The sequence below is a fragment of the Mytilus trossulus genome, chromosome 4 (genome assembly GCF_036588685.1).
Source record: "Mytilus trossulus isolate FHL-02 chromosome 4, PNRI_Mtr1.1.1.hap1, whole genome shotgun sequence".
Classification (NCBI taxonomy): Eukaryota; Metazoa; Mollusca; class Bivalvia; order Mytilida; family Mytilidae; genus Mytilus; species Mytilus trossulus.
Window position 1 is genome coordinate 13,803,757 of NC_086376.1, and position 23,581 is coordinate 13,827,337.

General features: G+C 31.4%; 1 protein-coding gene across 2 annotated transcripts in view; it reads left to right on the forward strand.

Moving 5' to 3' along the window:
- The first annotated feature begins 6,110 nt into the window (after positions 1-6,110).
- Positions 6,111-23,581, forward strand: part of LOC134714736 (transient receptor potential cation channel subfamily M member 2-like) — a 43,261-nt gene continuing 25,790 nt past the window's right edge. For both annotated transcript variants that reach the window (XM_063576242.1, XM_063576243.1), the window contains exons 1-7: positions 6,111-6,196; positions 9,707-9,786; positions 12,453-12,802; positions 13,146-13,336; positions 14,361-14,550; positions 15,060-15,216; positions 15,931-16,048. In XM_063576242.1, coding sequence (XP_063432312.1) covers positions 9,782-9,786; positions 12,453-12,802; positions 13,146-13,336; positions 14,361-14,550; positions 15,060-15,216; positions 15,931-16,048 — 1,011 coding nt within the window. In that variant the 5' untranslated portion in view covers positions 6,111-6,196; positions 9,707-9,781. The remainder of the gene's footprint in view (positions 6,197-9,706; positions 9,787-12,452; positions 12,803-13,145; positions 13,337-14,360; positions 14,551-15,059; positions 15,217-15,930; positions 16,049-23,581) is intronic.

Genomic DNA, 23,581 nt, shown 5'->3' on the forward strand with positions numbered 1-23,581 from the left:
CTCGACCAACGAATTTTCCCACTGATAATGGTATTTCTGTCGACATGACGTTATCAACATCACCATCATGGCAAGGAATAACGATGTTGGTATCATATATCAGTAAATTAGAAATAAAGAGTTTAGTATTAAATACTTTTAGCTCATTAAAACAAAAATCAATTTTACGTTTGACAGGTTTACGCCACTATTTCAACAGATCTCAATATTTTTGCAGCACAAGGCTAACTTCGGGCCACATATTTCATCCTATGATTTGATCATTGATGCATATCTCTACTTGCATCGTCATAAAATACGAAAGTTTAACACTTAAGGAGGCTCGCGGGTATAAGATTTTCCGAAAAAAAAACACTTTAATTTTACATTACAAATTTTATTCATTAGCTTTAAGTAGTTGTTACTCTATCATATGATCCAAAATATCATTCAAAAACCTAATTCGTGTTGGCCCCAGGTGACTTTTAAAATGTTGATATGATTGAAAAAGCTCCAAATTATCTCCCTTTGGTGCAAAAAGGCCATTTTTAGGCAAATTGAAATATCTTTTTTAACTTATCGGTGACCTATATTTTCTATGGTTGTTTTCGAATAAGCTGTACATAAACTAAATAATTGTAAAATTTGAGCGATTTCTGTTATTTATTTCTTTTTTTAATTCGATATTACCGATATTTCTCCTATTCGTTCAACAGAAAAAAAGGACATTAACAAAAATGTATACTTCTTTCGAAGGCAGATTGTGAGCGTAAATGAACGGTGAGCCCATTTTTTTATTCCATTTTTCTATAAAGTTTAGGATAAAGTTCGTTTATAGAAAAATATAGAGAAATCCTATATTAAATGAAAAAAATCATTTAGACCCGCGAGCCCCTTTAATTGAAGTTTTGTCATGCATTTGGTTAGTAGTGATAATAAAATATGATTAGACATAAATATCTATGTATAGGTTAATTTACAACAATACAGATTTTACGGATTTATTTTGTTTCGAGTAAAGCTGATACTATATGAAAAGAAAGATAAATCTTTCTTGATAAATTGTAATGAACAATAATAATTATTGTTTTATGTTCAAATAATGTATTTTCCCTTTTTATTGTGTACTCAATGATCGGATATTTCAATAACATACTGCAACTATTTTCATATTAATTTTACAAATATTAAAAAGAGTCAAACAAGATTAATCTTTCATATTTTTGTTAGTTGTCTAATTTCTTAGCATACATGCATGTATGTGTGTAATACTATACAATGTTGATATATCTTCCTCGCGTTATGGATGTAATTGCGTAGGGTCTTCTTGTCCTTGATTGTTCAGCAGAATACGGTTATACACAGATAAATTATGTTGACAATGCACATGTCTAGTTTGTTAATCATATATTGAGGAAAAAATATGTCACATATTCTGTTGAATCTTTTTTTCATAAACAAAAGACAACATAGAAAACCCAAAATCATATGTTCAGAAACTGCTTTTTTATTAGCTCAAGTATTTAATATTTGTACTACAATTTTTTTTCTGTATTAACGGTTTGTGTTTATTTCTTCCTTCATTTTGTCCTTTTTTTACTTCTTATTTTTTAATTTTCTTTTGCAAGTTATGTTTTGATTTTGGATGGACGTTTACAACGTCTAGGAAAAGTCGTGTCTAAAGTTGCTTTTGTTTTAAAGTTCTTTCATAAAACCCAATAGTATACTTTAACTGAACACAAGGCAACACAGAAACAAGTCAAAGGAAATTAATTGCAAAAGTTCAATTTTCAGTCCTGCAAACCTTATAGGTAACGCTTGTTTTGGGCAGTGTTTATAGACACGCATTTGTGAATTATCACCGGATTCCGACACTGTTGTAACTACTATATTACTATATCTAATAATAATAATGAGATGTATTTCAATATAGTGTTATATATTTGATCAGACATATATATATATACACAATTACATAAACAGCACAAAAAAAATTATTCAATATCCAGCCTTATGTAGACTTATGAGAAACTTGTGTACTAATATTATAATTATTCAATATCCAGCCTTATGTAGACTTATGAGAAACTTGTTTACTAATATTGCGAAAATCTAAAAGTTTAAAGAATTCACTAAACAAGTCATTTTAGTCTGTATGTGTGAAAATTCAAATTCTAAAAATCTAGAAAACAAAGAATAAAAATTTTAAACTTATCATCACACTGAGCTTAAAAATAAAAAATAAAAATAAAAAATATAATTATCACAGTTCAACTTTAAAAAAAAAGGTAAAAGGTTTATCAAAATGACTAAATTATTTGAGTTAAATCACTGTTTATAACTATAAATAGAATAATATTAAATAGTATTGCTTGATAGATTATCAGGTGCTAGATAGTTTTCGCCTCCGAAAAGATTATGAAATTGCATATATCAAAGAAGTTTATAACTTCAGAAGACATTTTTCGATAAATTTACTGTCCATATGAAGAGTATCAAAACCACCAATTAAAATTCTAGCTTTTGCAAACAATTCTAACCTAATATCCTCATATAATTGGCAAAATAACAAACAATGTTTTTCACTTTCAACATCGTTCCTATCACATAGTCAGTATAAGTATTTTATCTACTGGTGTTCGTGTTCGGGCATATTGTCCTGTCTCCATCGCCATCGGCAAAGATCCATTACTGAACAGGGAAACAGTTCGGCACAAATTTTTAGAGAGTTATAGCTTAAGGTAACGCTCAGTTTTAACGGTTGATTTGTATAAACGGTATGTCCTTAATTTATTTCCTTTTACATTGTTTTAATCGTCAAACAACTCTTGTTTGAATTTATCGTTATCAACAACATTGACACACTCCTTAATTGTTCGCATAACAGTTTTTTTTTAGATATAAATGTATCCTTAAGAAAATCAATGGCATCAAACCATAGTAGAATACAACTTGGAGTATACAGAGAGTGTCATTCAACCTGCGCTTATACATTTGCCATACAACGCACCGAGTGCTCTGCTAGCTGATGTTAATAGTTTGCGTACGTTCTTTTAACCACATGCCTACATATGTATATGATGTAGCGCTAGCATAGGTAATGTTTTGTCTGGAACAAGGAAAGTGATATTTTGAACTTTCCATTTCTAAGTAGCAACATCCCAGCAGCGCCTGCAGACGGAGTATATACCTAACACTTGATACAATATTCCCGGGCTTGTATTTCCTATCGTGCTTACCTTGATAAAGGATTGCTACTTACAAGGAAGCTAGTAACCAAGAGTTCCAAATGGTGAAGTTGAAAACATCCCTTCTTCAATTTTACGAACGCCATCACGAGTTGGTTGAACGTTTTGGAATAACCGTTTCACAGATGATATCGGATATGTCCCTTATGTCGTTACTACAATACCCTTTCCCTTTTCAAGAATGTAACCTACCGAATTAGACTATTTACATGATTTGTAATAACATAAGCAACACGACGGGTAGCACATGTGGAGCAGGATCTGCCTACCCTTCCGGAACACATGTGATCACCCCTTGTTTGTGGTGGGGTTCGTGTTGCGTAGTCTTTAGTTTTCTGTTTTGTGTCATGAATATTATTGTTTGTCTGTTTGTCCTTTTCATTTTTAGCCATGACGTTGTCAGTTCATTTTCGATTTTTTATGGGTTTGACTGTCGCTTTTGTATCTTTTGTCCCTCTTTTATTGTTATTTATTTACAGAGATGAAGAGAAAGATCACTATAAAATCCATAGCCATGTTGTTGTCAGTTTATTTTCTATCTATGAGATTAACTCTCCCTCTGGTATCTTTCGTCCCTCTTTTAAAGTTACAACGATCGATAGATGGATTTCTGAAATGCACTTCGTTACTCTTGGACAGATTAACATCAAGCTTTCACTGACTATCTAATCTGAGACAACATCCAACATGAAAATGATATTTGTATATTCTCGCAACACTTGAATGAACAGGTACATACACATGATTAAGCACACATTATAATTGATGATCTTATATTATCTACTAACATTTTTTTCTATACAATGTAAAATTGTCAAGTTAAATGTTAACTAATCGGTCGTTTAGATAAACAAATATTAAATGTATGAATTAAATGCGTAAAATTCTTTTCAGATTGCTAGGGAACATGTGTATGGTTATGTTTACCTGCAATTTATTTAATAACTATTTTTGGTTTATCAAGTTAACTTTTGCACGCAACAAAGAACATGATGTATTGACATGCATTTTAAATACTTACACAAAAGAATCGAACAATGAGAGCCACAAACGATTAAATGTCTCACTTCTAGCTTACGCAGACCAGTGATTAAAATAAAGGCTACCACCGATAAATTTAAGCCCACCTCAAATGTTGACTCGCATCTGAAAGTTGCATTACGGTTCGGGTTTCTGACTCAAATTCAAAATGTTATCCTGGTATCTATGACAAAAGTGTTCTTATTTGGTTTTTTTGTGAAGTGTCTACTTATATTTATTACCTTTTCAGCACCACAAATGGAAAATGTTATGTCAAGTAAATACAACATTCTAAAATTTGTGTTTACTATCATGATTTCCACGTTCAGCTCAGCATTTTCTATATCAGGAAATGCCTGTACCAAGATATGTATATACATAGTTGTTATTCATTCGTTTAATGGTGTTGAGCGTTTGGTTTTCTATTTGTTTAGGAACTTTCCGTTTTGAATTTTCCTCGGGGTTTAGTATTTTTGTAATTTTACTGTTTCCTTGATAGAAGAATTCTGCTAGAAAACAAGGCTTTATAGTGGTAAATATGAAGATTTCCCTTCTCAAATCTAAAGGGTTGATCTGGTTGATTTGAACCGTTATGAAAAATATGTGTCTTATGTAATATCTGTACTATGACCAACATGTGTACAACTGTTCGCACATGTGGTGTAGGATATGCTTAATCTTTCTCTTTCTCATATCGGGTTTTCGACGGTATCAATACGTAACGGAAAAGATTCTTAGAGTTGTCCATTATATAATATAAGTGATATTCCCTATTGCACAATGTAAAATGAGAACTTTTAAAAGAAAAACAATCATTTTCTCTTTATCGTAATTCATTTAATATGACATTAGCTGGTTTTGATAATGTTTAGCTGCTTAATTTAAAGAAGAAATGGGCGGCTTTTATATTTCATGATTTATTAATCTGCAAATGTAATTGTTTATATGAGTAAAGAGTGGTGTGAACAGAAATAAAACAACAACTTGATAATACGTTAATCGCAAACAAATTGTTTTTGAATATACCTGTAAATAACATGCATTACTTTTCTACATTAATTTTGAATAAATAAAAAAATCAAATAATATTATATCTGTGAAGATATTTTTTGTCTTCGGAAATATATTAAATTTGTTATCAGGTTACAAAACCAGAGAAATTGTACGACTTTATATATCTCAATTATAGTACTGTAGCTATAAAAGACATAGGCATGACAAATTATTAAACGATTCAAACGAGATATCCATCGACCTGAAATTTGTTTGTTATAGCATAAAAGTATAATGTTGGTTATTACAAATTACTTAGATGATAACTAAATATACGGCATGTACCGGTTATAAATCTTTTCAATTTAGGCCAAAGTTTGAAACATAGTAAACAATATTTTAGTCAAAATTTAAACTCTAAAAGCATCGAAGGTCGCATTTTATTGCCTCGGTGATTTGATAAAAGTTAAAAAGAATGAATTTACGTATTAAGTATAATAGATGCCATATTTGGACAATTACACTTCTCTGAGGTCAAAAGACAAATCTAACATGTAAGGGGACCTGCTACTTTTGCATAAAAAATTATACCTTTAATGGTTTTTTTTTATGTAATATTACTTTAAAACTATGTATTTGCTATTATGTTATCAAGTTTGGTATCTAGAAGCTTCAATGTCCATTCGAAATATGAAATTAATAAGGGTATAATTAGTCGAAATGAACATGAAGTTATTTTCTATTAATCGTACTTTACAACAAAGACGTGCACTGAAAAAATACATTTAAATTTTTGGTTATTATACAAAGTTAAATAAAATATCGATCAGTTAATTTTCGGAAAACCGTTAAGCTTCTGCGTAGCAAATAACAGTATATATTTGATCTAGTATACCTTTAATATCCATCCGCGTTGTATTAAATGAGCGCAATAGACAGGGAGAAATGTAACAAATGTAAGTCCAATATTTTTTTATTCGACTTTTATCAGGTCAATTTAGAGTATTTTCAAAGATACCACGCTTACAAACGTGTACGTCACACGCAAGTTAATGTATATGCATAAAAAACTACAATGTTTTTAATGAGTTTTTTTAATTTAATTTTTAGATCGATACATGTACATCTTCTTCTGTTGATAAAAGTACAATGTTTCACACTTTAGGTTTTTTTGATACTTTTTCTGTTTTATTGTACTTTAAGGAAAAGTATGAACATGTAATTTTCCCCCTTTTGACATTGGTAATCTTATAACGTATAGCGACATTCTATATAACAGTATTTGCATTTTTAACATGTATGCTAAAAAAAATAATTGAGGGCTTCAAACATGTGGTACATATACTAAGGCTAAGAGATATTGTCAAGACAATCTTGAGTCTTAGATAATTTGAATTATTCAGTAGTAGTTATTAGATTTAAAATCGATTCAAACTTCGAAAACTCTTATATCATGATTTGTGCCTATTGACTTTTAGTAAGCTGTTTTCGTGCTTTGTAACGATTTATTGCATTACGTAAGCCATTTGAAACAGATTATTTTACAATGTGTCTTTTTGTTTGGCTGTCAAACCACTGTCCCAAGTTAGGGAAAGGATTGAACGCTTTCAAACATTTTGACCCCGCCATATTTGTGATTTGCTCTTCCAAGTCGGGAGCGTTTAATCAAGTGCTCGTCGTTGGTTCATGTCTGCTGTACATTGCATTTGTTTTTATGTAAATTATATTATATAGATTAGGTCGTCAGTTTTCTGTTTTGAAAAGTCTAACATTATTCATTTGGAAATCTGTAATAGCTGACTTTAAATTATGGGTATTACACATTTTTGCAGGCTGTACAGTAACAAAGAACTGCTTATATTTTCGCCATAATAACTGTGGGGGATAGCTGTACCATTGGCAATCATGATAAATCTCCTAATATTTATACAATTTCGAAATCTTGTCATAGTATTTTACATGCAGCTTTAGTATGTCAACTTTTAAATGTTTTTAAAGAAAATCATATTCACAAGTATAGGAAAATATTGATGGCAGGCCTAGGCTGACATTTAAATAGCATGTCAATTGTAAATTATCACAAAAGAAATAATGCATTCTTTCATGTGTATATAGCAAACAAAGATAAAGTTTGAACCTGTTTTAAATTGACAATCGATTTTGGTTGCAAGTTCGGGCGCTTCAAATAGTTTGTGCATCAAAATAGAAAATGAAAAAAATATAATGCAACTGTTTGTAGGGAGCTGCAGGTTATTGATATTTAAGTCTTTTAAAAGGATAAAAATTGAATAAATTTTGCTCAGATGTTGAATGTTCCATAACAAGATGTAATTAAATTGAGAAAGGAAATGGGGAATGTGTCAAAGCGACAACAACCCGACAATAGAGCAGACAACAGCCGAAGGCCACCAATGGGTCTTCAATGTAGCGAGAAACTCCTGCACCCGCAGGCGTGCTTCAGCTGGCTCCTTAAAATTTAGTTTACTAGTACAGTGATAATGGACGTCATACTACACTCCGAATGATACACAAGAAACTTTCAAATAATATAAGTTTCAAAATTTAAAGAAAATGTGCGACTATTAAACGTGGACCTTACCGTAAGACGGGGACATGTAAGTCATTTTTTGACATGTAACCATATTACACTTTTATATTTCAAACGTTAGTAGCGTTTTTCTGGATTTACTGTAATCGAAAAGGCTTAAACCCAAGAATAGCCAAATTAATTCATGGTCAATTTTTCCTGTGGGAAACGGAATCTTTGTTTTTTTAAACACTCCTTAGCATCGACTATCAATATTGTAGATGCAATACGATAGGTGATACCGATTGTATAAACAACATATTTGTGTTTTATTATCGTATACAGCAGATGTTTAACAAATGTTTCTGATTTCCATTACATTACTAGGGATCGCAATCGTGCACAACATATATTGATAGGTGTTATTAATTGCATCAAAAACTCGTAAACATATTAATGAAAGTCGGTAATGCGGCATGTAAGTTATATCAAAATTGTAACCGGAAAATTTTAGAAACTTAAAGGAATACTATAAATTACGACGTGACGCTACCGAATAACTGCCTATTTATATGATGATAGAGCCCTCGGGTATTTATAAAAAAACCATTTAGAAATAGACAACCAATGAAGAAAAACGCAATCAAGTGCAATGCTGTTAACTACTAGACAGAATTTTTTCGGACAATTAGTTAGCGAAATTAATTTTAAGGGTCTGATATTCATATATGAAAAATGCCCAGTTATAATCTACAAAAATCAGCAAAAACTACCCTAAAATTATAACGTCTATCAATATGGTAATGAATCCAAACTTGTAATCTCAATTAATAACAAGACGTAAATAAGCGGGAGCGCAGTACCACTTTCTCAGCTGTTCAATTCTTGCTGCTAGAATTATTCTGCCACAATTAATGTGATAGTTGAAAAAAACTATATGCAATACAATTTTGAACGTGATTTATGTGTTTTACTGACAATAAGTAGTGTTTTGTTTGTTAAAATTAACTGTCAAATTAAATTAAAAGCTAAAAAAACATTCTTGAAAGTATAATTTTTTATTAAAATATAATAAAACTCATATTAAAATAGATTTATATAGACCAAATGACAAAAAAGATATGATATATCATACTTTAATGAAAGTAATTCAATATTTTAATACTTCCAACATAATTTTATTTACAAAATAGTTAAACAAATAAACTTCTAGGAAATTAAAGTAATTCAGTAAAATCGATTATAAACAGTTATATATGTCGTGTTGACATATATAGCTTCTGAGTATGAATATGTATGCATACATATTATAATATGAAGAATGAAGAGAATGTGTGTTTTTATTTTTAAACATATATGAGTTACAGCTAATTAACCACAGTAAATCTTTGGATAATAATTAATAATATAGTAATACTTTTAAAGAATGTGGACACGATACGGTTATATAAAAACCTATGAAATAAAAAGTCAAAGTCAGGCAAATTTTGGTAAATGGACAAGTACTAAATATCAAACGTAGATTCTATAAGGCATTTGAGAAACTGGAACAATTAAGTTAACATTGACTACGGAAAAAATCAAACCGAGGTCAATTTTGGATGAACGGCACATAATGTAGATCTCATCTATATAATCGTTAATTGACTGTTAGTAATTCATACGTTTTTTCCTCTTTCAGTTATTTTCAATATAAAATAAAGAGCAAAAAGAAGGATTTGACTCGATAAAAAGTCAGAGATGTTTTTCGTTTCTTTTTTTTTTTAATTTGAAATCAGACTGAATAAGATCAGAAATCATGGACAGAGTGAAGCAGATTTTATCTCTTTTTAAGAATAAGAAAAACATAGTGGCACGTGCTCCAAAACCAACCTATAGAAGGTAAGAGCGTATTCAACAGACTCTTATAATAAAACATTACCATACATTTCTTTTACAGGAAGAAAAACAGCGTTTTCGAGTACTAAACCTTATTTAGATCACCTTTAAGGAACACAATTGTGATAAGAAAAATATGGAGTAAGTATTTTAAAAATTTGTTGAACGTATGAATAGAAACATCATATAAACAAAGATAATACAACACACGGACGTTAACTATCGACATGTCTTTATACCACATCAATTTTATAGAGAAGTAGACAATGCAAAAAGAAATTGACATGTCATGGCAAAAACCTGAGCAAACTATCAAATGCTAACAAAGTCTACAAAAACTGATCCTTTAAAATTGAAAACCGAGAAACACGATCCTTAAAATAAAGCTGGAATTACCTCAGATGATCACCAATGGTTGGCAGATCGTGCTCAACATGTGGCACACAGTTCATAGCACTGAATTGCCTGCAGTTTTTAAAATCTGTCAACACATCAGAGAGACTATGCACTTTAAATCTAACATCAACATAAAATGATGAAAAGCAAAGAACTAGAAGTAAAAACTACCACTGTCAAAGTTCATTTGACTTTATCCTGCAATTTGAGTGTTCTCATATACAGAAACAGCCCTACATATATCGCTATGCTGTATCTGTATACTATACAGATATCGCTTCAAAGCTCCGCCCATTGCTGTACTGAGTATTGTATGAACCTGCGTGACCTCAGAATGTGTATTGCACTCGCATTCCAATGACGTATTGATTTCGAATTTACTTTTACTTTAACACGTTCTGTTTGTTTTCAAACATTTCTTTAAAGCAATAAGAATCACATCAATTTTCTGATAACATACACACATGAACAGCAGTCTTTTCTACGATGACAACTTTCGATTTCAAAACTTTAATGTGTATGATTGAGTAACAAAAACGACAATGTCTATTCCAGCATCAGACAATGTTTTGTTATTTGTTTTTACTGTTGAAATTAGTTGTTATGTTAAAGTAGATGATTATTCACCTTGGATGATGAATTACTGGTGACCATTCGAGATTCTTATTTTTTTGCAAAGCCGTCTTCAGCTGAATGTGTAAATATTACTATACGGGCCTCAAGGGATTTCAAAACACAAATAATATATTGAATTAATTGCAGGATAAAGACAATAACTGTTTTGTGTCTTTAGATATCAACTGTATTTTACTCGGCTCGAAACAAGTGTAGTAGCTCGCTTAAAGCTCGCATACATCTTGTTTCCTAGCCTCGTACAAATACAGATGACATCTAAATACACTAAACAGTTATTGTCTATATCTCTTTCATAACTATCAGTAGTATTCCAAAGGGAACATGTACAAAGATAATTGTTCTAATAATTGAGACATAACTTTTAAATAATCTATTATAGGCAATATAAGGTAACTCATTCTGATGAAGTTAACAGTTATCTGTTTATGTGTCAATTTGTACCAAAGACGTTTTGTATAAAACATGCAGTTCTTATTGCTCTATTCAATGGTTTAAGTCTTATCAAGAAGTATTTAGAATGTAAAATACCGTCCCTGGTTATTTTACATACATTCTTTTTAAAATTGTTAAATGATTTAATACACAAGTTTTGTATTATACCTGTCAAAGACGAGATTTAAATAAATAAAAAGCGTATTGTTCAATAGAAAAATAAAGAAGAAACTTATCATGGTCAAAAAGATATAAATAAACTTTAAATAAACAGACTTGAAAATAACGTATCCAAGGTTGACCTTAAAGTACTGTATATTTAAAACAACTCTTACAATTCAGCGCCTCTATACAATGTATTATCTCTTACTAGCTTGTGGAACAGAGCGGAATATAACAACAGGATAATTCGGATTAATTTTAGAGATGAAGAAATTATGATCACCTTAAAACCAATATCAGTCATTGTTCTTCCGATAATATTAAATATATAATGCAATAAACGTACAGAAAACATGATCTTACTCATTTTTGAATTTTTAAATATATCAACCTGTAGATATCAAATAAACATAATTTGTTTAACGTTATGTAACTAAATGATCACAATAGATCTATCTTCACCTTGAACTGGTGTACGGCCTTTAAATATGAGATAACCCATACCGTTATGTCAACTATAAAAGGCTCAGACACGTAAAATATTTAACAATTCAAACGTAGAAAATAATGGTCTAATACAATTGATGAAAACAAACTTTACAGACATCAACCAATGCTTACTCCTGAATAAGACCCCTGACTTGGGTTAGGTACATATAACATGTACCGGTGCGAGCTTGGTTGTGAACGATGAAACAAGTGAGGTCTACCTACATAACTTATTACACACTGTAAAAATTCATTGCAAATGGTTTAACTCAAAACATCGGTGAGAAGCACACAAAACCCAACTCACATAAAATGAAATGATAGACACAAAGTATTGATATAAGAATAATTGCAGCTATTAATGCTACTTGAAAACTAATTACAACCAAAAACAAGTACCTTTTCTCCAAGGCTAAAGTGTCCATTAAAATAATGTTTGGTATAATCACTTACCAATTTTCTTTTTACTGTGCCGAGATTAAGTGCTAATACATGTAAAATAACACTTAAACAACATATCATAGAAAGTTCCTTAATAAATCTTAGCTGCAAGTAGATACTGTGATGATCGGTCTTTCCGCATCCTCATGTCTTTCATTGCGCACACATACCAGTATTAGGTCACTGGACTGTGCAGCTTAAAACCACAGGCGTTGATTTTTATATATACTTTTGAAATAATTTGTTTGTAGACCTATTATTGTTAAAGTTAAAGTAACTATAGAAGATAAGAAGAAGAACAACTATGTTCCAGATTTAGACAGCACAGGTGTTCCACTTCCGTACCGGTACGATGATGAACCACAGCGTGACATATGTATAAACGCAGATGGAAATGAACAACTGTGTAGTCAGGAAAAACAGAACCATATCATTTGCAATACAGTCAAACTTATAGAAAATGAAGAGAAACAGACTGAACTACCTTCATATCCTGGACTTGTGTTGGCTGTAGTTGGAGATTCAGACAGTTTTGTTCCTCGACCCTGGAACACAGCAAAATTTACGTCGGGACTTATAGATACAGTGAATGGTGCAAATAGTACGTACTATTAAACAAATTTGGTATATCGAACAATGCACAATAGTGTGCATTAAGTTTATTAAAAACTTGGCAATAATAAATAAAGGCTCATGTTATGCCGGAATTTATTTGATGTGTTAGCATAGTTTTATTCAGACACAGTTCTTAATGCAAACATTGTAACTAAAGTATAACGTAAAAAAAAATCATGATGAATAATATTGACTCATATTCTGATAAAGACAAAATTAATCTGTTTTATACTAGTTATAAGTGTTTCAGTTTCATAATTTACACAGTACATTCTTATACAAAACAAGATACAAGTAAGAAAAGCATATTATTATATACTTTCTTTCAGAATGCTGGATTATCTATCGGGGTGGAGAAGATGGAGTCAGTTCTTACATTGACAAAGCATTCAGAATGAGTGAGCACAGTATGGATGAAGACTCGGGTTCTGAAAAGAAAGAAAATCCACTTAAGAACGAAAAATTTATTGCCATCAAACCTGTAACAGCTGACTACAAACACGATCAAGCAGTTTATAAAGTAATTTAATTATTATGTTTTTTTATCGGGTGTTTATTGAAAATGTGACACGTGACACCCTTCCGAAGCACCTGAGATCACCCCTAGTTTTTGGTGGGGTTCGTGTTGTTTATTCTTTAGTTTTCTATGTTGTGTCATATGTACTATTGTTTTTCTGTGTGTCTTTTTCATTTTTAGCCATGGCGTTGTCAGTTTGTTTTATATTTATGAGTTTGACTGTCCCTTTGGTATCTTTCGTCCCTCTTTTATAAAGCGTCAATTTGAAAAAAAAGTGTCCCGACATAAAATTGTATACAATATTAAAACTATTGAACATTTAAAGGTGATGTCACGCTTTGTAGAAGCAAATAAATGGTTATTTTAAACTAATTTATATTTGTTTGTATTAAAAGACTAGTAAGTTCAAAATTTATCTATATTTTAAAATCAATCTGTTAAACAAACAAATTTTTGTCTCGATCTCATCTTTGAATCAAACCAATCTTTTACAGTCTTAAGTGTTAAAAAACTTGACATATATTATGAGTATTCAATCGGATTAATTGATCAGCACAAATCTACTTTGCCTACGATGTGCTACTAAACATTGCAGATGTCAACAATGTATACTAATAGATTACCGTTAATTATCTCAACGAGATTGATTTTCTTTTGCTTGAGCCGGGACGGCGAAAGCGAGAATTCTAATCGATTTGAGATGATCAATGATAACCTTTTCAACGCTATTTTACTTATGACGACGTTGTTAATTTCATGTCAATTTCATTAGCAACACCACATGCCCCTTAGTTTCCAGCGATAATTTTCATATCACTTGACTATGTTTTCATTCCACTCGACTCCGCTGAGAATGAACATTATCAGTCAGTAAGATCAAAGGAAAATTTCGTAAAATAGCGATAATGTTCAGTATTGAATAAGTTTCAAATTTCAAATCGTATCGAATCGTTTTATTTGCCATAAACAGGTACATTTTGTTATAATAACTTAGTAAATTTTTCATCACTGTTGTTCTATTTTTAAGGGAGACAAAGAAAAAGGAAAGCCACTTCCACGGTGGACGTTTCTCGTCAAGCCTACATTTGACGCTTGTGAAGATGAAGATATACAGAAATATAAATGGTTTAACGAATATTCAGCCAGACTTCTTTTCTTATTGTCAAAGAAGACAACTCCCCTCTTATCAAAAAAAGAAGGAGATAAGGAACAGACAGGTGATAAGCTTGCATGTGACAACTATTGAATAGTAATATTATCACATGCTTTACTTGTAAATTATAAGACATGTATCACTTTGGTGTGGAGATTTATCCGATTTTGAGATACATACTTTGTTCCCATTGCTCACGGGAATACAGTTACCTAAATTGAACGCACGACTGTATCAATATTTCATTATTCCAAAATAGTATCTGTTCCAGAATTTGTATTAACAAATCACCTATTTTTTTTAATAACTACACATTTAATCTAAAAAAGTTGCGAACATGTTAACATGTTATAGAATGCCTTTTAATAAAAATATAAAAAATTAAAAAAAACAATTGTAGTCTTAAATAATAGGCCACATATACGCATCACAGATACCAGGGTACAATATACACAAAAAGAAAACTTCTACTTGTGACACAGACTCCAGTATCAATATTGATTACACGAGGTTTTGAACAAATACTTACTAGACACAGTTTTATATTTTCATATGATAAACAATTATTTTCAGAACTGTCAATGAAAGTTCCTGTTCTGTTGATAGTAGTAGAAGGCGATATAAGTACCATACATCAGGTGATGACCGTGTTAGAAAAAAACATTCCTGTATTACTTATTAGGGGTTCTGGTAAAGCTGCTGATTTCATAGCAGAATATCTCGCGAGCAGGTAAGTAATATAACATACCGACAATTTTAATTTATAAATGGTTTCCTACTTTTACCTTTTTAGGGACTAGCATTTAAAGTAGTGCATAAAACACACATTTGACAATTTACACACCTGAATTTAAGGTAGACAACGGAACATGTTTGTAAAGTAAAATTAAGTATCAGTTGCTACGCAAATTAATTTAGTAACATTTTTTTCGTGCTTTTCCTTGCAAGTACAAATGTACCATTAAAAATCCATTCATTTGTAATAGAGAGAAGACATATTGCGATAAATCAAATTTTAGTGTGGTAAATAAACTAACCATAGATACCAGGACTAAATGTAGTGTATACGCCAGACGCGCGTTTCGTCTACAAAAGACTCATCAGTGACGCTCGAATCCAAAAACAGTCAAAAAGGCCAAATAAAGTACGAAGTTGAAGAGCATTGAGTACCAAGATTCCTAAAAGTTTTGTCAAATACAACTAAGGTAATCTATGCCTGAGGTAGAAAAGCCTTAGTATTTCATAAAATTCAAAATTTGGTAAACATTAAATTTATAAATATAACCATATCAATGACAATTCATGTCAGCATAACAAGTGCTGACTACTGGGCTAAGTTCAATAAAAGATGAACACAGAATATTCAAAATCGAAAGACGTAAATATTGAAATTTGAGCTTACTTAATAATTTGATCAATTTTTCATTTCTTTTCCGATTTGTAGCGATACAGAATTATTGCTGAAGAGAAAAGCTCCTCTATTGTTTGGAATATATTTTAAAAAAGCAGTATTAAAATTTCTTCAAGACATTATGAAACAAATAACGAAGTATAATTACTTGGTATGTATTGTATTTTGTTGTACTTCGAATTTTTTGTATGATTGAGTAATTTGATATAGCGTTCTTTTTCTTACAATGTTTAAAACTACAGTTTTCATTATTTGAATTAGCTAAGTCAATCTTAATATATTGAATTCCTTCCTTCGTGGAGGATTGTGCCGATTAGCCAACAAAATAAAATTTAAGCGCCTTTTTACAATGGCTTCTTCCTCAAAATACAAGTAGTTTATGGAATCATTATCTGTATATAGCAGATATTTCATTGAATTATTCCATCATCCACCGAAAATGATATTATCTATAACCTCATACTTTGCTCAAGGCTGCATCTGATATTTTTTTTAAGATATTAATAGCTGCTACCGATGTTGATCAAATTGTTAATAGCTACTCCTCATATTTTTTTTAAGTTACTCATGCCTGTTCCTGATGGGTTTAGTATGGAACGCCGGAACTGTCTTATAGTGTAAATATTTAATGTGTTATGTCGCTTTGCCTTTACGTCCTGTCATTTCTTCTTTATGTTATGTGCAGATGCCTTTATGTCCTGACACGGCATCTCTGTGTTATGTCAAATTAGTAATTTGTTTGGTCAAACAAATGTATGATATGTTGTTGCTAAACTTTGTTGTGTAAAATATGCATTACATTATGCTGTAACTACTATATATTCTGTGAATACTTCGGAACTTTATGATCAACCACCTTTACATTCTCTCATATTTTATCTATGTTGTGTCTATTCTTCTTTTACGTAGGTCTGTTAATAATTGCGTCCTGTCTCAAGTGTTATTGTTATGTCAAATGTTCTAAACGTTTTGTCGTGATACACCTTTGATCTATGTAAACCTCATGATATTATAGTCTTTTTGGCGTTATGTTGTGTTTATTCAGATGTATCTCTAGTGAAAAACATAATACATCATGGTATAATTCATATGCGTTTTGCCGAAGAGTAAGGACTCTCTGTGAGCATTCATTGCGTCATGTGCAAATGCCTTTTACATTATGTGCAAACAACTAATACGTTTTGTGCAAACCTCGTTTACGTTATGTGCAAACATTGTTTACCTTATGTGCAAACATCACGTAAGTTATGTGCAAATACCTATTACATTATGTCCAAACATCTATTACGTTATATGCAAACACCTTTTACGTTATGTGCAAATACCGCTAACATTATGTGCAAACACCATGTAAGTTATGTGTAAATGCCTATTCCATTATGTCCAAACATCTATTACGTTATGTGCAAATACCTATTACTTTATGTCCAAACACATATTACGTTATGTGTAAACACCTATTACGTTATGTGCAAATACCGCTTACACCATGTGCAAACACCATGTGAGTTATTTGCAAATGCCTATTACATTATGTCCAAACATCTATTACGTTATGTGCAAAAACCTATTACGTTTTGTCCAAACACCTATTACGTTATGTGCAAATACCGCTTACATTATGTGCAAACACCATGTGAGTTATGTGCAAATGCCTATTACATTATGTCCAAACACCTATTACGTTATGTGAAAACACCTATTACGTTATGTGCAAATACCGCTTACACCATGTGCAAACACCATGTGAGTTATGTGCAAATGCCTATTACATTATGTCCAAACATCTATTACGTTATGTGCAAACACCTATTACGTTATGTGAAAACGCCTATTACGTTATGTGCAAATACCGCTTAAATTATGTGCAAACACCATGCAAGTTATGTGCAAATGCTTATTACATTATGTCCAAACATCTATTACGTTATGTGCAAACACCTATTACTTTATGTTCAAACACCTATTACGTTATGTGCTAACACCTATTACGTTCTGGTAAACGCTTTTTTGACACAGATTTAAATAAAACGCATCAATGATATGCATTTTGAAAATGAAGAAAATTCAAATTTTGACCTTTTTAACAAACTGTGGATTTTCATAATTATATTGAATGGTGTAAAAAGGCTATATACATACTATGTATTTAATTTTATTGGAAATTATTTTGCTCCACATTAAAAGTGTGCGTTATGCAAACCACATTAAAAGTTGTGCGTTATGAAATAATTATATTGAATGGTGTAAAAAGGCTATATACATACTATGTATTTAGTTTTATGGGAAATTATTTTGCTCCACATTAAAAGTGTGCGTTATGGTTTCATAACGCACACTTCAGGTGACCCGCCCCTCTTATCTGACAATTTTTTTAAAACTCACAGGGATGTTGGAAAAAATTTATCCGATTTTCGATCAGACAGGTAGACGGGTGTAACAAAAAGCTGCATTTTCTGTAAAAAAAACCCTGTTTTTTTCATATTAAAAACTGCCTTATCCTGTAATCCACAAAAATGACGCATACATATATTAATCTGAATGAAACTTTTTAAGGGTTATCAGCCTTGTTTAACCTTCACTGGCCATACTCAAAATTAAATTCCGCAACTTGAAACTCCAAATAGTGACTTTCATTTATCCGTATTTCGTCCGGTAACTTTTCGAATCGTGTCATCAAGAACGATACAAAAAAATACATAATTTAGTAAATTGTTATTGTTTTCTTCTATTATTGTTTTTTATAAGTGATGTACATATCGTTTCTTTTGTTGTCTATAAGAATAAATAGATAATTTCGTTGCTAAAATGGTCATCATAACCTAATTTTTCCTTTGAATTTCAGAAAATACTAACTATCTTTTAAAAAGGATGTGGTGTGAATGCCAATTAGACAATTTTCCACGAAATACCAAATGACATGGAAATAAATAACAATAGATCCCCTTATGGCCTCGCTTTTCGTCCTGTTTCTAAAGCTCGTACAAATAAATTTCACGTTTACCGACAAAGTACATTTATAATCAATACATTATTCCACAGTTGTTGATATGGATTTATCTATTTGTTCAATATTTCAACGAATATCGTCGTATAAATTAGAAACATAAACTTATTTTCCGAACGGAGAGTCTTAAATTCAATGAATATTACGGGATATACGGTATAAACGGTAAGCTTCGATGCGCTTAGTTATAAGCGGGAATGGTTCGATCAATATAGCTAAATACACAATTAAGCCAAATGTTCATAAAATGAATTTGCTGCACATCATTATTCTGACAAATCTTATTTAAAAAAATATAAAGTTTCATACAAATATATTCTATTGGATTTCAATGTTATCATTCTAAAATATGTTTTGTCAGTTTCTGTAAAATATTGCCATTTTTGTCGAGCCTTCGACTTTAGTCGAAAAAGCGAGACATAGCGATCCTAGATTCCGTCGTTGTCGGTGTCGTCATCGTCGTCGGCGGCGGCGTCCACAAATATTCACTTTGTGGTTAAAGCTTTTGAAATTGTAAAAACTTTCTTAAACTACCTAAATGTATACTGGATTTCTTCCAAACTTGGACAGAAGCTTGTTTATGATCATAAGATACATGTACATGTATCCTGAATTAAAATTTGTAAAAATAAAATTTAATTTTTTCCGTATTTTACTTATAAATAAACTTAGATTTTCTGCCAGGAAATAATACATTTACACTGTGAAGCAACACATTCACTCTGTGGTTAATGTTTTTAGAATTTTAATAACTTTCTTATACTCTTTTGGATTTGTACCAAACTTGGACAGACGCTTGTTTGTGATCAAAAGCTAGTATCTGGAAAGAAATTTTGTTAAGACCTGTGTTTTACTTAAGAATGGACTTCCAGTTATCATTACAGTCTGAAGTTTTTCTGTAATTTTCCTGCTACTGATTATAAATTAAGAGAGTTCACTTGTCATGTTTTGTATTATTGGAATTTTGGAACCCTGTTGTTCATCCGTTTAAAGCACCATGCAACAATTGCCAGGTAACTCCCAGTTTTCAAGAATCTTAAAATGTGCAGTATGTCATTGATACGATTCGAGCTCTCAAAATGAATCAAGATAATATAAGGACAATAAGACATTTGTAAAAAATATAAAACCCTTGTTATGTGTTGTTACTAGTTGAGAACATCTTTATGTTAAATATATGAATCAAAGCACTGAAGTACTGAACATCGGATAACCGCAAGTTCTTGTGGACAGTCACAAGCACTTGTCCCAGAAAACCAAATCACATCTCTTTACCTGAAAATGACGTTAAAGTACAGATAGATAGTTTTTTCTGCGCGTGGATGATAAATTCAACCTCATCGTAGAAGTCATAAAAATCAGTAAAGTCTGGTTTTTTTTGTTTTACATTATTTTAATATTTGTAAATTACAGTACATGTATATATAATTTTCATCCATTTGTATATCATTCTATTGCACTATATTAGTTATAGTGCTGTGCAAGTGCATGGTGGACACTCTTCTGTAATATTTCGATTTTTGTAATAGATTGCATTTGAGTTGGCATTCATATTTTCCAGCAAAACATTCAATGTCCCACGAAAGAGGAAGCAAAGACAGATAACTCTGCATGTGATATCGCAAACGTTCTTGAGATATTCTTCCGCATGCGGTAACACACTTTTTCTGTACGTGTGTATAAATATTAAAGATTTGTTTACTTTATTTATGTTTCTCTTTATTTATGTTAAAATATCTTCGTCCTCAAACAATATAATCTGAAAAGACGTATATATTATGTGTTGACCTTGTCAAAAGTCTATAATAAATAAATGTAATTTGGCGCCTCAAAAACTATATGTTATGATTATGTATGCAAGATATGGCGACCTATGAAATGCCCCGCTTGGTGCAGTTGGAAAAGAACATTACATAAATAAGGCCGTTAGTGCTCTCTTTTGAATTGTTTTGCATATTCTTTTCGGGGCCTTTTATTGTTGACTATGCGGTATGGGCTTTGTTCATTGTTGAAGGCCTTACGTTGACATAAAGTTGTTAATTTCTGCGTCATTTTGGTCTCTTGTGGAGATTTGTCTCATTGGCAATCATATCACGTCTTTTTTTTTTTTTTATATCAACTTATTTTCCGTTCACATTTTCCGTAAAGAAATGAGGTTGCATTTTGTTTTTTACATGTAGCTTTTTTTTGCTTCGAATAACAGGGCGGACCTTTTAGTTTCAGTCGACATACACGCTATCTTGAAATAATTACTTTTCACATATAAATTATGTTTGTTTGCTTCATGATGTGGCTGAAATTCAGCAACAACTATTGGCTTACATGAGATAAATATTTACAGACTGTTCTCTTCTGAGGATATTAAGCCATCAAATGCCGGAAAATTAACTGTGTGTATTACATTTCAGATCAAATGTAATTAATTCATGGTCGTTTTATTATGCATATATTACACACTGAAATTAAAAATTGAAATATCAATCATTAATACGTCTTTACTTGCATTGCTAATCTGCAATATGTAGACGTTACGAGCGATGTTCGTGTCTATAAGCGTAACATACGTTATCGCTAAAAATCGGACTTTTTTCATGGTTTAGACGCTACAAAAATACTTCTAGAATAAGTAAAGTTAATGTACCTGTCTGGTTAGGGGAGGGTTTGGACCCTGCTAACATGTTTAACCCCGCCTCACTATGTATGTATGTGCCTGTCCCTAGTCCATGTAGTCAGGAGCTCACAATTCAGTGGTTGTCGGTTGTTTGTGTGTTACATATTTGTATTTCGTTCATTTTAAATAAAATACAGCTCTTAGTTTTCCAGTTTGAATTGTTTTACATTGTCATTGCGGGGCCTCTCATAGCTGACTATGCGGCATGGGCTTTACTCATTGTTGAAGGCCGTACGGTGACCTATTATTATTAATGTCTGTGTTATTTTGGTCTCTTGTGGAGAGTTAATTGTCTCATTGGCAATCATACCACATCTTCTGCGGGACCCCAATAACGGCTTTAGTTGTTCTCGACAATTGTCGGTATGGTGGCCTTATACTTCAAATGGAATATTTATGCAGTCTTTGAAAGTACCAAACAAATAGTTTTCACAAGAATAACATGTCAGGTACGTAACTGTCAAATAAGCACCTTTCAAAGAAGAAAAAAAATTGATAAAGACTATTGATATTAGAACGATTTAAAAGATATTGTCTCACGATCTATACTCCCGAGTTCTGCCCTGTTATTCGAAGCAAAAAAAAACTACATGTAAAAAACAAAATGCACCCTCATTTCTTTACGGAAAATGTGAACGGAAATAAGTTGATAAAAAAAAAAGGAGACGTAGTATGACTGCCAATGAGACTACTCTCCACAAGAGACCAAAATGACACAGAAATTTACAATTTTAAGTCAACGAACGGCCTTCAACAATGAACAAAGCCCATACCACATAGTCAACAATAAAAGGCCCCGAAAACAATATGTAAATACAGTTACTTAGTGTCTTTCAAATGTTTTCCGCAATATTTAAAAAAAATCTACCACAGATTGTATTATTTCGTTCCCGCGAACAAAAATCTTGTCTACTTGAAAAAGCCCCCGGCTGCGTCCTAATGTCCCTTTCACGAAGTTTCGAAATATTATTTTTGAATACAAATTATATATCCGTGTTTGAAACAAATGTCGGTTTAGTAACATTCAAAACCAATTGCGTGACTTACATGTATACTGAACCGAGAATATAAAGTGATAGTACATGAAATATCCGGCAAACTTTCTACTCCGTCTACCTCTATGTCGATAAATGAAAGACACATACATAAATATCTCGTTGCGCTGAAGATAAGTTTGCAACCGTACTTTTTGGAATAGTCATGAATTATATTACAGTGCTAATATTGTATAGATAATAAGTTTTCTTTCAAACATTTAAATTGTGCATTTTGCCACTATGCACGGAACTGATGTCTAGCGAATTTGTCTTAAAGTTCTCTAAAGTAATTCAACATGTTACCCGGTCTAGTGTATTTTCGGACAAGTGTAAATTTTTTCTTAGTTTTTACAGTAATATATTTGTATCGTTTCAAAGAAACATTGGGAGCATCATCCGAAACATTTTTCGTCCGTAAATTTTAAAGAAGACTCTTTAATGCTATAAGATAGAAACGCAAACAAAAAATGCTCGTGCAATTACGCACCCAAGTTTTACTCGTTTAAATAGACAATAGACAATAGACAATATTTTATTCGCACAAACACATTTACATTAAATGGTTATGGCATACAAAATTAAGACAATAAACTTACAATAGTTAAATTGATTACAATTATATAAGAGTGACAGTGGTATTCACAGCAAAGAAGAAAAAGGCTATAAATATCAACAGTTAACACATTATTAATGTTCATGAACAATTGAAAAAAGAACACAAACAAATATTAGGTTGGCAATGCATATTAAAAGAAATACAAGTTATACAGATGTTCGTAATAAAAGACAATCATTAATATACTTTATGGTGATTTTTATAATGACTGGTAGACTGCTATTCAAAAGTACAGTCAAATGCTTAAGTGTTATAGTGGACTGCTATTTAATAAAATTGAAATTAAGATTTTTATTAATATTTTGTATATAGGTATCCCTTAATGATGTATAGCATGGACAGATTGAGAAGAA